This window comes from Leuresthes tenuis, unplaced genomic scaffold, assembly GCF_036924035.1.
Source record: "Leuresthes tenuis unplaced genomic scaffold, fLeuTen1.0.hap1 SCAF_7, whole genome shotgun sequence".
NCBI classification, from domain to species: Eukaryota; Metazoa; Chordata; class Actinopteri; order Atheriniformes; family Atherinopsidae; genus Leuresthes; species Leuresthes tenuis.
The window spans coordinates 343,326-359,546 of NW_027325361.1; the positions used below are offsets into that span (position 1 = coordinate 343,326).

The 16,221-nt window shown below is 43.0% G+C and overlaps 1 protein-coding gene across 1 annotated transcript in view; it reads right to left on the bottom strand.

Annotated features, from left to right (window-relative positions):
* Positions 1-11,241: 11,241 nt before the first annotated feature.
* The window catches only part of patj (PATJ crumbs cell polarity complex component), a 112,238-nt gene continuing 107,258 nt past the window's right edge, over positions 11,242-16,221 (bottom strand). Inside the window, 3 exon segments of the mRNA XM_072388829.1 lie at positions 11,242-13,566; positions 14,998-15,121; positions 15,189-15,271. Coding sequence (XP_072244930.1) covers positions 13,420-13,566; positions 14,998-15,121; positions 15,189-15,271 — 354 coding nt within the window. The 3' untranslated portion in view covers positions 11,242-13,419.

Below are 16,221 nucleotides of genomic sequence, written 5' to 3' on the forward strand. Positions count from 1 at the left end.
GAGCTTGGTTTGTTGTGGTGAAGAAAAAGTGAAAAAACTAGATTTACGAGGTCATCTTTGTTCCAAACCTCTGCTGAGGGTAGAGACTGAAAGAGATCGTTAATACAAGCTCTGGAAATGAGTCGAGTCGCTCCACATGGAAAGAGACCAGCTGAGGTGGTTTGGGCATCTGGTCAGAATCCCTTCGATGTGTCACAATGACAAAGATCTATGAGAACAAACCACTTAAATAGTTTGTACCATCTCAGAGGGATCTCTGGCCTGGTGTTACGCTGCTTGTTGTCCCCTCTTTCCTGTCCTCTCAGCCCCAGCTGGTCCAGGCAGATGGACCCTTCCTGGTTCTGGTTCTGATGGAGGTTTCTTCCTGTTAAAAAGGAGTTTTTTCTCTCCACAGATCTCTCCTGCAGCTCAGGATCAGAGAGAAGTTTCAGTTAATCTGCTGGTTTCCTTAGTGAAGAAACTCTTAATTGGCTCTGAATGAATTGGACTCATTTGGAATTGAATTAATTGTCATTAAAGTGCCTCATTGATAAAAGGCGCTTTATAAATAAAACTGAATTGAACAGTAAATTATTTAATTAAATGACGTGATTTATAGAAACTCCTGAACAAACATTGCTTTCTGTGCAGCAGCAGCTGAAATCATCTTGAAACATTCAAACTAACTCCTCAATAAATCATGACAGAGTGGCTCTGTTCTCGGTACAAACTCTACCGGTGGTTACCTTAACAACTGTGTGTAAACAGGAGATACCGGGAACACTTCAACACCAAGGTGTCCTCAGTTTTCTACAGGAAAGTAACAGTAAAGAAGCCCGACTGAGCTCCAAACTGCACACATGACGGCGTTTGTAGGGATTTAAAGTGAAATGTTGAGCTGAGAGGAAACAGAGCGAAGATCGACTCAGGCTCTCAGAGCAGAGTCTGAGTTAAACATTAACAATCTGCCGTGCCCATCCACAGAAACCGAGAATACCTGCAACACTCGCACTGCTTCACTGCTGGAGCTCCTGCTTCCCTGCTGGAGCTTCTGTTTCCCTGCTGGAGCTTCTGTTTCCCTGCTGGAGCTTCTGTTTCCCTGCTCAGCTTTTCAGCATTTTCAGACTGAGACATGGGAAAAGCATCTGTGCTGACGTCCTGTTTGCTGCTGGCTGTTGGCGAAGTGACGGCCCAGACAGGTAAGATCTGTGGAAAGTGCTTCTTCTACAGATACACCGACACCAGAACAGCTCAGAGCAGCAACCAGCCGTGTTTTCTGACTGATTGAACCATGTTTTCTTCAGTAGTTCTCTGTAAATCACGGGAAACACTCCAACCGAACCTCCTAAACAAAGAGTTTTAGTTGATTTGAAACAGAAAACCATGGAAGCTGCTCACATAATGGAGCAGGAAGCAGCATCAGTTCAACACTGTTTAAAGAAGATAAAGTAAATATCCGACAGGGTTCTGAGTACCGGGTCAGTTCGGACCCAGTTTTCTCTTCATATTTCAGTGTTTCGGAGGAACATCCAGGAAGCTGCTGTTATTTCCTGCTACTCTTGTTATTGTGGTCATAAAACTTTGGTAATCAAATGCCTAATCTGTTTATGTTCATTTAGTTTAAAGGTATTGTTACTTTAAAGTAATTCTCTTTTGTGCCACTTCTACTTTATCACTTAATTATTAATTATTTTCAGAGAAACGTTTCTTTCTGCCAGACTTTCCTGTAACCTTTAAAGTGTCCTGATCAACAGTTCTGCAGCTTTCAGAAACCTTTAAAGTGTCCTGATCAACAGTTCTGCAGCTTTCTGAAACCTTTAAAGTGTCCTGATCAATAGTTCTGCAGCTTTCTGAAACCTTTAAAGTGTCCTGATCAATAGTTCTGCAGCTTTCTGAAACCTTTAAAGTGTCCTGATCAATAGTTCTGCAGCTTTCTGAAACCTTTAAAGTGTCCTGATCAACAGTTCTGCAGCTTTCTGAAACCTTTAAAGTGTCCTGATCAATAGTTCTGCAGCTTTCTGAAACCTTTAAAGTGTCCTGATCAACAGTTCTGCAGCTTTCTGAAACCTTTAAAGTGTCCTGATCAACAGTTCTGCAGCTTTCTGAAACCTTTAAAGTGTCCTGATCAACAGTTCTGCAGCTTTCTGAAACCTTTAAAGTGTCCTGATCAACAGTTCTGCAGCTTTCTGAAACCTTTAAAGTGTCCTGATCAACAGTTCTGCAGCTTTCTGAAACCTTTAAAGTGTCCAGATCAACAGTTCTGCAGCTTTCTGTAACCTTTAAAGTGTCCTGATCAATAGTTCTGCAGCTTTCTGAAACCTTTAAAGTGTCCTGATCAATAGTTCTGCAGCTTTCTGAAACCTTTAAAGTGTCCTGATCAACAGTTCTGCAGCTTTCTGAAACCTTTAAAGTGTCCTGATCAACAGTTCTGCAGCTTTCTGAAACCTTTAAAGTGTCCTGATCAATAGTTCTGCAGCTTTCTGTAACCTTTAAAGTGTCCTGATCAATAGTTCTGCAGCTTTCTGAAACCTTTAAAGTGTCCTGATCAACAGTTCTGCAGCTTTCTGTAACCTTTAAAGTGTCCTGATCAGTAGTTCTCCAGCTTTCTGAAGCTCTTTCAGATCTTTAGATCTTTAGGCACTTTGTTACCAGCAGCCTGTCACAAAGACACATCATTTGTTCCCATTTCTTTAGCTGCATCTATGAAAAACAGCAAAGAAAACACAGTTTGACAGACAGAAAATAGGATTTCTGTACATAATCTATTGGGACGTAAGAGTGATGTAAAACCAGTGATTCTGGTCTGTGGTACAGTGAAATTAATTCCTAAATCATGTAAAATCATTACAGTTGTGTTGTCAGCACAAAGCCTGTTAACTTCCATATTTATAATCCATATGACAAAAGAAATACTTGCTCTATACTGTCTGTATGGAACAGGTATTAACTGTATATATATATATACTGTATGAACCCTGACCCTCTGACCCCTCCATCCTCATCACAGCTTTGCCGAACACCAGTGAGCGGCTGCTGCCTCAGTGGCTGACCGGCATCATCGCCGTCTCCGGCTTCCTGCTCCTCACTTTCATCGCCTTCCTGGTGAAGAAGGTTTGGTGTGAAGAGCCCAGCAGGTCAGAGCTGCTCCTCTTCATCACATCATATACTTTAAACTTTTACTCTTTACTTATAAGTTCTTCTTCTGCATCACACTCATTTGGTTGTCTTTGCATGAGTCAGTTAAAAACATAAAAAACTGAAGACACTGAAGATTAAACTCAGTTAAAAACATAAAAAACTGAAGACACTGAAGATTAAACTCAGTTAAAAACATAAAAAACTGAAGACACTGAAGATTAAACTCAGTTAAAAACATAAAAAACTGAAGACACTGAAGATTAAACTCAGTTAAAAACATAAAAAACTGAAGATTAAACTCAGTTAAAAACATAAAAAACTGAAGACACTGAAGATTAAACTCAGTTAAAAACATAAAAAACTGAAGACACTGAAGATTAAACTCAGTTAAAAACATAAAAAACTGAAGACACTGAAGATTAAACTCAGTTAAAAACATAAAAAACTGAAGACACTGAAGATTAAACTCAGTTAAAAACATAAAAAACTGAAGACACTGAAGATTAAACTCAGTTAAAAACATAAAAAACTGAAGATTAAACTCAGTTAAAAACATAAGAAACTGAAGACACTGAAGATTAAACTCAGTTAAAAACATAAAAACATAAAAAACTGAAGATTAAACTCAGTTAAAAACATAAAAAACTGAAGACACTGAAGATTAAACTCAGTTAAAAACATAAAAAACTGAAGATTAAACTCAGTTAAAAACATAAAAACTGAAGACACTGAAGATTAAACTCAGTTAAAAACATAAAAAACTGAAGACACTGAAGATTAAACTCAGTTAAAAACATAAAAAACTGAAGACACTGAAGATTAAACTCAGTTAAAAACATAAAAAACTGAAGACACTGAAGATTAAACTCAGTTAAAAACATAAAAAACTGAAGACACAGAAGATTAAACTCAGTTAAAAACATAAAAAACTGAAGACACTGAAGATTAAACTCAGTTAAAAACATAAAAAACTGAAGACACTGAAGATTAAACTCAGTTAAAAACATAAAAAACTGAAGACACTGAAGATTAAACTCAGTTAAAAACATAAAAAACTGAAGACACTGAAGATTAAACTCAGTTAAAAACATAAAAAACTGAAGATTAAACTCAGTTAAAAACATAAAAACTGAAGACACTGAACATTAAACTCAGTTAAAAACATGAAAAACTGAAGATTAAACTCAGTTAAAAACATAAAAACATAAAAAACTGAAGACACTGAAGATTAAACTCAGTTAAAAACATAAAAACATAAAAAACTGAAGATTAAACTCAGTTAAAAACATAAAAAACTGAAGATTAAACTCAGTTAAAAACATAAAAAACTGAAGACACTGAAGATTAAACTCAGTTAAAAACATAAAAAACTGAAGACACTGAAGATTAAACTCAGTTAAAAACATAAAAAACTGAACATTAAAATCAGTTATTTACACACCAAGAGCAGTAAAAACAAACTGATTTATAGCTGATAACAAGGCAAATCTTTCTGGTAACATCGTATAAATAACAGGGTAATCTGCCCTGATTCATGGTTATTACCTGGGAACTACTCCAGGTAACCATTAAACCGCCTGATGTTTGGTTCTATGTGATATCATGTATTGGTTATATAAGTGCAATATTTTCATAAGAAAAATGGTCATATTGGGATGTTTCCGTTATATTTAGGTTAGAATCAACCAGCCTTTGAGATGAAAGACATCAGAACTGATAAATACTATGTTGTGATGCTGATATTCATTACTTATGAAGTTTAGTTTATTTTTACTGTAACTTTAGGTTAGGTAATAGAGTTACTACAGGTTCAGTTACAAATGTCACTGCATTAAAGTTTATTTTCACACCAGGCTGAACTGAGGAAATGAGTTGTTGTAGTTAAACGTTAAACCTTCAGATAAATGCGTTTCCCTTATCTTCCAGGCCTCTGAGTTATCTGCTGGCCTGTTATTAGCATGATAAAAACCAGGCTATTACCCGATTATTACTTGGTAATTACACGGTAATATCTCGTTATTATGTTTATATTTCCATCTTATTATTGAGCTCCAATGAAAAGTGCAATAAAAGAGCTTTTCTATGTTCAGTCACCAGGTGAAGGTGGAAAAAGCTGCAGAGATCTGCGGCGATGAGATGAAATTGTATTTGTTTGTGTGCAGAAGGCGGAGCGAGGAGTCAGTGGAAGGAAACGAATACGGCGACAGCAACGCCTACGACACCAGGCTGGACGCCATGAGGTAGAAACAGGAAGCTCCACAGCGTTTAACAGCTGGCAGCGCGGGTTAGCCATCATCATGTGGGGGGGGGGGCAGATGCATGTGACGGCTAACCAGAGGTGGAGGTGTGAATATTCCTGCCTCAGTCTTCCTCTGACTGTTTACAGTCTTTGTCCTAAACTGTATCTGCCCTGAAGTGACTAAAGCTGCCTCAGAAACCCTCAGTTCAGCCACATTGTGACGCTGCTGCTGCAGCTCCTTCTGCCCCTCAGCTGCGGTTCTGACAGGAAACAGAACCTGCAAGCTGCAGAAGCTGCAGGCTGCAGAAGCTGCAGGCTGCAGAAGCTGCGGTTCTGATAGAAACAGAACCTGCAGGCTGCAGAAGCTGCGGTTCTGATAGAAACAGAACCTGCAGGCTGCAGAAGCTGCGGTTCTGTGTAATAATCTGCTGCAGCTGAGGCAGGAAGGACCAGAACAGAGCCTCCTCAGAGCACCTGATTCTATAATTACAGGCTTTATTTTCACATTTTATACATTAAATACTCGTTAGGAAACTACAGCCACAGCTGCTGAGAGAAGCAGTTTCTGAAGCCTCTGTGTTTGTGTTTGTGCAGAAAGAGGGAGAGCCTGGAGTCGGACAAAGAGAACGCCGACACCTACGAGACGAGCCTGGACGCTTTAAGGTAGAAACAGGAAGCTCCTCTGCACAGCTTTAGTGTGCTGCCTGCAGCGAGAGAACAGCACCATGAAAAATGTCTTCATGACAGAAGGGTGACGGTGAAAACCGGGCTGATGCGACTAAAGACCAGGTTTTACAAAAGGTGAAGAACAGGGAAGGTCGAGAAGGTTTCAGAAAGCTGCAGAACTGTTGATCAGGACACTTTAAAGGTTTCAGAAAGCTGCAGAACTGTTGATCAGGACACTTTAAAGGTTTCAGAAAGCTGCAGAACTGTTGATCAGGACACTTTAAAGGTTACAGAAAGCTGCAGAACTGTTGATCAGGACACTTTAAAGGTTTCAGAAAGCTGCAGAACTGTTGATCAGGACACTTTAAAGGTTACAGAAAGCTGCAGAACTGTTGATCAGGACACTTTAAAGGTTACAGAAAGCTGCAGAACTGTTGATCAGGACACTTTAAAGGTTCCAGAAAGCTGCAGAACAGTTGATCAGGACACTTTAAAGGTTTCAGAAAGCTGCAGAACTGTTGATCAGGACACTTTAAAGGTTACAGAAAGCTGCAGAACTGTTGATCAGGACACTTTAAAGGTTTCAGAAAGCTGCAGAACTGTTGATCAGGACACTTTAAAGGTTTCAGAAAGCTGCAGAACTGTTGATCAGGACACTTTAAAGGTTACAGAAAGCTGCAGAACTGTTGATCAGGACACTTTAAAGGTCTCAGAAAGCTGCAGAACTGTTGATCAGGACACTTTAAAGGTTTCAGAAAGCTGCAGAACTGTTGATCAGGACACTTTAAAGGTTACAGAAAGCTGCAGAACAGTTGATCAGGACACTTTAAAGGTTTCAGAAAGCTGCAGAACTGTTGATCAGGACACTTTAAAGGTTTCAGAAAGCTGCAGAACTGTTGATCAGGACACTTTAAAGGTCTCAGAAAGCTGCAGAACTGTTGATCAGGACACTTTAAAGGTTTCAGAAAGCTGCAGAACTGTTGATCAGGACACTTTAAAGGTTACAGAAAGCTGCAGAACTGTTGATCAGGACACTTTAAAGGTTTCAGAAAGCTGCAGAACTGTTGATCAGGACACTTTAAAGGTTACAGAAAGCTGCAGAACTGTTGATCAGGACACTTTAAAGGTTACAGAAAGCTGCAGAACTGTTGATCAGGACACTTTAAAGGTTTCAGAAAGCTGCAGAACTATTGATCAGGACACTTTAAAGGTTTCAGAAAGCTGTAGAACTGTTGATCAGGACACTTTAAAGGTTACAGAAAGCTGCAGAACTATTGATCAGGACACTTTAAAGGTTTCAGAAAGCTGCAGAACTGTTGATCAGGACACTTTAAAGGTTACAGAAAGCTGCAGAACTGTTGATCAGGACACTTTAAAGGTTTCAGAAAGCTGCAGAACTGTTGATCAGGACACTTTAAAGGTTACAGAAAGCTGCAGAACTGTTGATCAGGACACTTTAAAGGTTTCAGAAAGCTGCAGAACTGTTGATCAGGACACTTTAAAGGTTTCAGAAAGCTGCAGAACTATTGATCAGGACACTTTAAAGGCTTCAGAAAGCTGCAGAACTATTGATCAGGACACTTTAAAGGTTACAGAAAGCTGCAGAACTGTTGATCAGGACACTTTAAAGGTTACAGAAAGCTGCAGAACTGTTGATCAGGACACTTTAAAGGTTTCAGAAAGCTGCAGAACTGTTGATCAGGACACTTTAAAGGTTACAGAAAGCTGCAGAACTGTTGATCAGGACACTTTAAAGGTTACAGAAAGCTGCAGAACTGTTGATCAGGACACTTTAAAGGTTACAGAAAGCTGCAGAACTGTTGATCAGGACACTTTAAAGGTTACAGAAAGCTGCAGAACTGTTGATCAGGACACTTTAAAGGTTACAGAAAGCTGCAGAACTATTGATCAGGACACTTTAAAGGTTACAGAAAGCTGCAGAACTGTTGATCAGGACACTTTAAAGGTTTCAGAAAGCTGCAGAACTGTTGATCAGGACACTTTAAAGGTTTCAGAAAGCTGCAGAACTATTGATCAGGACACTTTAAAGGCTTCAGAAAGCTGCAGAACTATTGATCAGGACACTTTAAAGGTTACAGAAAGCTGCAGAACTGTTGATCAGGACACTTTAAAGGTTACAGAAAGCTGCAGAACTGTTGATCAGGACACTTTAAAGGTTTCAGAAAGCTGCAGAACTATTGATCAGGACACTTTAAAGGTCTCAGAAAGCTGCAGAACTGTTGATCAGGACACTTTAAAGGTTCCAGAAAGCTGCAGAACTGTTGATCAGGACACTTTAAAGGTTTCAGGAAGCTGCAGAACTGTTGATCAGGACACTTTAAAGGTTACAGAAAGCTGCAGAACTGTTGATCAGGACACTTTAAAGGTTTCAGGAAGCTGCAGAACTGTTGATCAGGACACTTTAAAGGTTACAGAAAGCTGCAGAACTGTTGATCAGGGGTCAGGACTCTGGTGTTTTTATCAGATAAAACACTTTTACATTTAGTTCTTGTTTTCTGTATTTAAAGCTTGTGTTACTGCTTGTGTTGCTGTTTTTGTGACTCAGGAGCAAGGACAACAGGAACGCCTACACAAACCTGGTGATCGACAGCAGCGAGGATAAAGTTACGTCCATGTGACCATCATGCAGCGATCCAATTGGCTCTCACTCTCCAGCCTTTTCTGCTGCTCCAGAGACACTAAAACTCTGAATTCCTCATTTTGAATTTCCCTGAAGCAGTCATCCAGGGGATAAATAAAGTTGAGTCTAAGTCTTTCGTAGAAGATCTTTTCAACCTTACTATCGTGTCATGACTTTGATTTTTTGAAGTGATCAGTAACTTAATCAGAAATGTGAGATAATCCGCTGTAAATGAATGCAGACGTGGCATCAGATGCAGTTTTGCTTGTCTCATGTTAACTCTCCTCTCAGACAGTTGTGCTGGTTAACAGGTTCTTCACAGTCAGCTCATTACTGAGCACTGAAACTATGACCCGGCATCAATAATTAACAGCTCAGTCTCAGCTGAAGGAAGGAAAACATCAGAACCAAAGGTCTGAAAGGGGCGTGTCCTGAACAATTTCCCTCATGTGCACAGAACCACAGCCAGCTGGTTCTGACCAGTCGGTGATGAGCTGGTTCAGGTTGTTGAAACAGATGAAGACGCATCTCTGCAGCTGCAGAAACCCAACAGCTGATTACTGATTATTCTCTGCTGTTCAGAACAATGTTTGGTTCTGCTGACGCTGCATTCTTGTTGGAATATTAAACTTTGAACACAGTTCAGCAGCATCAGCTCATTTTTTTACTGTTGAAAACACTAAAAACGATATTTACTGTCTGTTCTCGTCACACAAACATCCACAGCTCGGGTCCTTGGCCCGTCTCGGGTCCGTCTCGGGTCCTCCGGCCCGTCTCGGGTCCTCCGGCTCGGGTCCTTGGGCCCGTCTCGGGTCCTCCGGCTCGGGTCCTTGGGCCCGTCTCGGGTCCTCCGGCTCGGGTCCTTGGGCCCGTCTCGGGTCCTCGGGTCCGTCTGTCCGTCTCGGGTCCTTGGGCCCGGCTCGGGTCCTCCGGCTCGGGTCCTACGGCCCGTCTCGGGTCCTCCGGCTCGGGTCCTTGGGCCCGTCTCGGGTCCTTGGGCCCGTCTGTCCGTCTCGGGTCCTTGGGCCCGGCTCGGGTCCTCCGGCTCGGGTCCTTGGGCCCGTCTCGGGTCCTCCGGCTCGGGTCCTTGGGCCCGTCTCGGGTCCGGCTCGGGTCCTCCGGCCCGTCTCGGGTCCTCCGGCTCGGGTCCTACGGCCCGTCTCGGGTCCTCCGGCTCGGGTCCTTGGGCCCGTCTCGGGTCCTTGGGCCCGGCTCGGGTCCTCCGGCTCGTCTCGGGTCCTTGGGCCCGGCTCGGGTCCTCCGGCCCGTCTCGGGTCCTCGGGCCCGTCTCGGGTCCTTGGGCCCGGCTCGGGTCCTCCGGCCCGTCTCGGGTCCTTGGGCCCGTCTCGGGTCCTTGGGCCCGGCTCGGGTCCTCCGGCCCGTCTCGGGTCCTTGGGCCCGTCTCGGGTCCTTGGGCCCGGCTCGGGTCCTCCGGCTCGTCTCGGGTCCTTGGGCCCGGCTCGGGTCCTTGGGCCCGTCTCGGGTCCTCCGGCTCGGGTCCTTGGGCCCGTCTCGGGTCCTCGGGTCCGTCTCGGGTCCTCCGGCCCGTCTCGGGTCCTTGGGCCCGGCTCGGGTCTGTCTCGGGTCCTTCGGTCCGTCTCGGGTCCTTGGGCCCGTCTCGGGTCCTCCGGCTCGGGTCCTTGGGCCCGTCTCGGGTCCTCCGGCTCGGGTCCTTGGCCCGTCTCGGGTCCTTGGGCCCGTCTCGGGTCCTCCGGCTCGGGTCCTTGGCCCGTCTCGGGTCCTTGGGCCCGGCTCGGGTCCTCGGGTCCGTCTCGGGTCCTCCAGCCCGTCTCGGGTCCTTGGGCCCGTCTCGGGTCCTCCGGCCCGGGTCCTCCGGCCCGTCTCGGGTCCTTGGGCCCGTCTCGGGTCCTTCGGTCCGTCTCGGGTCCTTGGGCCCGTCTCGAGCTGCCTGTGAAGCTTTTATTATTTATACACATGTATTTTACCACAGAATCTAACATTAGTTTGCAGTTTCAGCACAGTCTTGAACTCGTGAAATATGTGCAGACTGAAGTTAGCAAATCCAAACAGGCCAAACACTCCCTGGCTGCTATCCTCTTTATCTCCTTTACTCACCAGCAATAAACAGCTGTTACTGTTTAAGAACTAAGTGAATTATTGATTTTTCTGGAAGACCTCAGCAATAAATGGAAGATTCTTTCGATGCGGTCGACTCCACGAGCCACATCAGGCGAGTCAGCAGCAGACAGACGGTCGTGGTTCAGCTCATATAGAAAGTATAAATGTTCATAAAATAAACTCCTTTTTATTGGCACCTTCACTGAAAGTAAAGGTTCCAAACATTTTGAGTACCTTGAGCTCAGTGTTTTTTAAGGTTTTATGGTCTAAAGCTCATTGTTCTTCATTCTGTTTGTATGACAGATACGAATGAACTGAGGGCCCCTGGTTCGGGCCCCTGGTTCTGGCCCCTGGTTCGGGCCCCTGGATGAAAAATATAATCTTAACTAAGTTATCACTACATTACTAACCTTAACTCTTGATAATAATATTCATCGTTCTGGACTAATCAACATAAATACATAAAAATGAATAAACAGCTTATTTTATAACGGTTTAATTCAGAGACCTGAGCCGGTTCTGTTTTACTTTATTCATTTAGTTTTTGCTGCAAAATGTCTCTTACAAGTTTGTAAATTTATAGGCTTTTGATTAAAGTTACTGATTTCCAGAGAAATTTCCTTCCAAGAAAGTCTCAGCTCATTATTTATTAATGATTCTAATAAACATCATCAGCATTTCTCAAACAAATCAAACCAAATGACACATTCCAGGAAACATCCTGACAGAATAAGACATGATGGGAAGTGAAAGCCCTGAAATATGACACAAAGCTGCAGAATCTAGACTTAGATCACAGTGCAAAAAGAAAACATCACTAATTTCCATTTAATCAAAAATAAATTATAGTTAATCTACAAAACAATTAATCATAACAAAATAAAGTATTGTGCAGATGTAAAAAGAGTTCTCCCTTTAACAGATGTTTAAGCAAACTTCTGACTTCTCTTATTGCCTAATTCTCCTCAAATGTCATTCATGTGTTTTTCTGAAAAAGTTGATTAAACTGCTACGTTTTGCATGAAAGCGATGAGTGAGGTTAGCCAAGGGGGCTAGCTCCAGTGCTAGCTAAACAGAATTACAGTGAAAATTCAAACCTTTCTGTACGAGTGCAGTTATCAATGACCAAATTACCCAGTTTCAACCCACAAACTAGTTTTGTCTAATTAATTTCTGCTAAACATTCAAACCTCGCATCTCTTGTATAGTTCGAGAAGCTAACTGACAGAACTAAAGTTAGCGGCTAACATTTAGTGCAAAGAGGGTAACAGCTGTCGGACTGTGGCAGACGGCACAAAACACATTAAGTTTTAAATTTAAATGTGACAGTTAAGGCTTCATTTCTCCTTTGTTGAAGGACTCAAATAATTCCTTAAGTGGTTATCAAGTTAAACGCCTTCATTTTGGTAAAACTATTCTAAAACTGCTCTTCATGTCATTCCCAAAGTAAACCAAAGAGTTGTTCTCCCACCATCTGCAGTAAAGCATCTCTGAGCGTTACTGAGTCCTGAAGATCATTACAGCTGAAGTCAGAAAGTCCAAATTTTACACCATTAGCACAAAAACTGAACATTTTCAGGTATTTGCAGGTTTGTCCACGTTGGTTATTGTAGCTTGTGGACGCCACAGGAAGCTCCTATAGGCTCAGAGAGCTGTTCATCAGAGGCTGAGGAGGAGAGAACATGTGAAAGATGAGCTCTGGTTCATAAGAAATGATGCAGCAACGATCGGTGGGAAGAAGCTGAATTGGATCATTGGGAGTATTGCTGCTGAAAAGAGACCCGATCAGTGGATTATCCCTTTATAGGCGAGCTGCCTCAGTGTTTTTATGAACCTATGATGGGGTTAAGGAAGTATTCGTGGTTAGGATACTGTTAAAGCTACCCGACAGTTTTGTTCTTATGTTGTTTTCGAAGGCCTCGTCTTCAACAGAAAACACTTCAGGGAACCTTTTAGGTCAGTTAAGGTGTTTTGTGCCATCAGCATCGAAAACTTAGAGACTTCTGTTGAATAAAGATGTGTTGAAGACAATAAATTATATTTCACAAACGTGACTTAACAAATGTCAAAGTCTGACTCCTGCCTTTAGAATATATAATTACAGACCTTTTTTCAAGTTTAAAGAACTAAAGTGCACGTCAACAAACGTGACTGAGACTCTTTGGACGCTAACAGTTTCCCTCCGCTTTCAGTGTTTGTGCTAAGCTAAGCTAAACATGTTTCCATGGCAACTATCATATGGAAGACACTGTAAGACACACGAGTTTATAACTTCCATCATTAATATAGATCTATTAGCAAAGTATTATGTATGCATGAGTTTAATGTTCATTTCTGAAATTTAAAAAAGAAAAACTTTATCAGATGATGTCACTATTCTGACAAATCTGAAGACACCACGAGACCCAACCAGTACCTCGACCCAAAGGCTGAACCTTCAAAGTACCGGTTTCTGTCCACAGGAAGCATTTGTGTATGTAACTCAGTTTGTGAGGACGTTTTAGGAGGAAACACTTCAGAGACTCCTGGTTTATGCAAGGTGAGTGTTACAGTCAGGTGTCCTCACAACCATGCAAAGACAAGAATCTGTGTGTGTGCGGCTTTGTTGTTTTTTGCTCGTTGGAAAGTTTGGCGCCGACATCCCGTCGGACTGCGTGAACACGTGTGTCTGCATGCATTATGACAGGATGTCCAGCGTGACGGTTCCTCGCTGCTTCTTCAGGATGGCGACCGCCTGCTCGTGCGTGACTCCCTGCAGACTCTCTCTGTTCACCGCCAGGATCTGATCGCCACGCTTCAGACGGCCGTCCACCGCCGCTGCGCCCTGAAACGCAGAGGAGCAGCAAAAAGATGAGAACAGAGCAGCAAAAAGATGAGAACAGAGGAGCAAAAAGATGAGAACAGAGCAGCAGAATAAAGATGAGAACAGAGCAGAATAAAGATGAGAACAGAGCAGCAAAAAGATGAGAACAGAGCAGAATAAAGATGAGAACAGAGCAGCAAAAAGATGAGAACAGAGCAGCATAAAGATGAGAACAGAGCAGCATAAAGATGAGAACAAAGCAGCAAAAAGATGAGAACAGAGCAGCATAAAGATGAGAACAGAGCAGAATAAAGATGAGAACAGAGCAGCAAAAAGATGAGAACAGAGCAGAATAAAGATGAGAACAGAGCAGCAAAAAGATGAGAACAGAGCAGCATAAAGATGAGAACAGAGCAGCATAAAGATGAGAACAAAGCAGCAAAAAGATGAGAACAGAGCAGCATAAAGATGAGAACAGAGCAGAATAAAGATGAGAACAGAGCAGCATAAAGATGAGAACAAAGCAGCAAAAAGATGAGAACAGAGCAGCATAAAGATGAGAACAGAGCAGAATAAAGATGAGAACAGAGCAGCATAAAGATGAGAACAAAGCAGCAAAAAGATGAGAACAGAGCAGCATAAAGATGAGAACAGAGCAGAATAAAGATGAGAACAGAGCAGAATAAAGATGAGAACAGAGCAGAATAAAGATGAGAACAGAGCAGAATAAAGATCAGAACAGAGCAGCAAAAAGATGAGAACAGAGCAGAATAAAGATGAGAACAGAGCAGCATAAAGATGAGAACAAAGCAGCAAAAAGATGAGAACAGAGCAGCATAAAGATGAGAACAGAGCAGAATAAAGATGAGAACAGAGCAGAATAAAGATGAGAACAGAGCAGAATAAAGATGAGAACAGAGCAGAATAAAGATGAGAACAGAGCAGCAAAAAGATGAGAACAGAGCAGCAAAAAGATGAGAACAGAGCAGCAAAAAGATGAGAACAGAGCAGCAGAATAAAGATGAGAACAGAGCAGAATAAAGATGAGAACAGAGCAGAATAAAGATCAGAGACGTTAAACCTTACTCGGGATCTGATTAAAGACATTTTACTGAATCTTCCTGATGTTTATTTGACTGATTTTCTCTTGTTTTTATGTGGATAAAATGACAGAAAAACATGAAAAAGGTCAGAAGTTGGAGCAGCTTTGATCATAGTTGTGTTCATGAGTTCAGAAAAGGATCAAAAAGGAATAAAGAAAAGAAAAATGTGTTCAAAATCCCGTGTGATGTCATCAGTGATGTCACCACATGCAGATGATTCGATTCCCTACCTCCGTAAGCTTTGGGTCCCAGTTACAGCTTCTCTTTACCTCTGCCTGTTTTAATCTGCAGCCTTTAGAAACCTTTAAAGGCTTAAAAACACGGGAAGTGACCACAGACCGCTTCTCACCTTGCTGAAGACGGTCTTGACGTAGATCGGCAGGTCTCCGTGGGGACTGCCGAAGCCCCCCACGATGCTGAAGCCGAGCCCCTCTGAGCCTTTCTCCAGACTGATGGTGCGGGGCCGCGGACCCCTGAGGACAGAAGGAGCGTCAGGTTCTGGTTCTGGTGCTTCTTACTAAACTCTGTGTGTGTTCTCACTCTGGCTCAGCTGGGCGCTGTGTGTCGGCCGACAGACTCTCCACCTGAGAGGTGATGGCGCCGAGGTTGGTGTCCGCCGCCACCTGAGACACACAGACACAAGCGTTACGAACCGCTCTGACGTCTGATTGGCTGTCAGGAGGGGGGAGGAGAGCAGACGTCTGGATCATCAGGGAACTGATGCACTGATGAGCTCCACATGTGAAACAACTGTTAATGCAATCCTTCTCCTGCAAACACGAACCATACGGTTATCAATAAGGTAAAACCTTACCCAAAGCTTTTTCTCATCTCAAGAAACAAAGTATAATTTACTGAACCAAAGGCTAAAAAAGAAATTAAAAGGAGCTGCATATCTGTTGTTGGGGTTTTACTGATAGAAAGATTATGATTCCAACATGTTCTGTGACTGTGGAGGAAAATGTGTTCGAGCTGCGACTACGAACAGGCAAACAGGTCTTAAGGTGTGCAGCAGTGCGGGGGGGCGGTTGTTTCTCTGAGGAAACCAGGTGATGCAGAGTTCCAGCTGTTATTTTGTCCCATTCCTCCTTAAACAGGTCTTCAGGTGTGCAGCAGGGCGGGGGGGCGGTTGTTTCTCTGCTGGGGACAGGTCAGGACTGCAGGCAGCCAGTCCAGCACCCGTACCTCTTCTTCCTCAGCCAGGCCTTTGGACTGTGGCAGAATGTGGTTTTCCATGGTCTGCTTGAACAATGCTGGGACGTCCCAGGAAAAGATGTGGCCTTGAAGGCAGCATATGTTGCTGTAAAATCTCAGTGAGCTTTTCTGCATTAATGCTGCCGTCACAGAAGTGGAAATGAGCTTTGCCCCCTGATCCAACCCCATACCATCACAGAGCCTGGCTGCAGGGACTGGCTGCTGACAGCAGGCTGGATGCTGCTTTCTCTGAGGAACTTTGTTTTAAACACAAACTGGAGCTCCTCTGAACATCTTTGCTGCTCAGACTGTGATGGAGGCTGATTTAGGACCAGATCAGGTCACAGTCTGGTTGAAATTACATCTTTATCATTTTTAC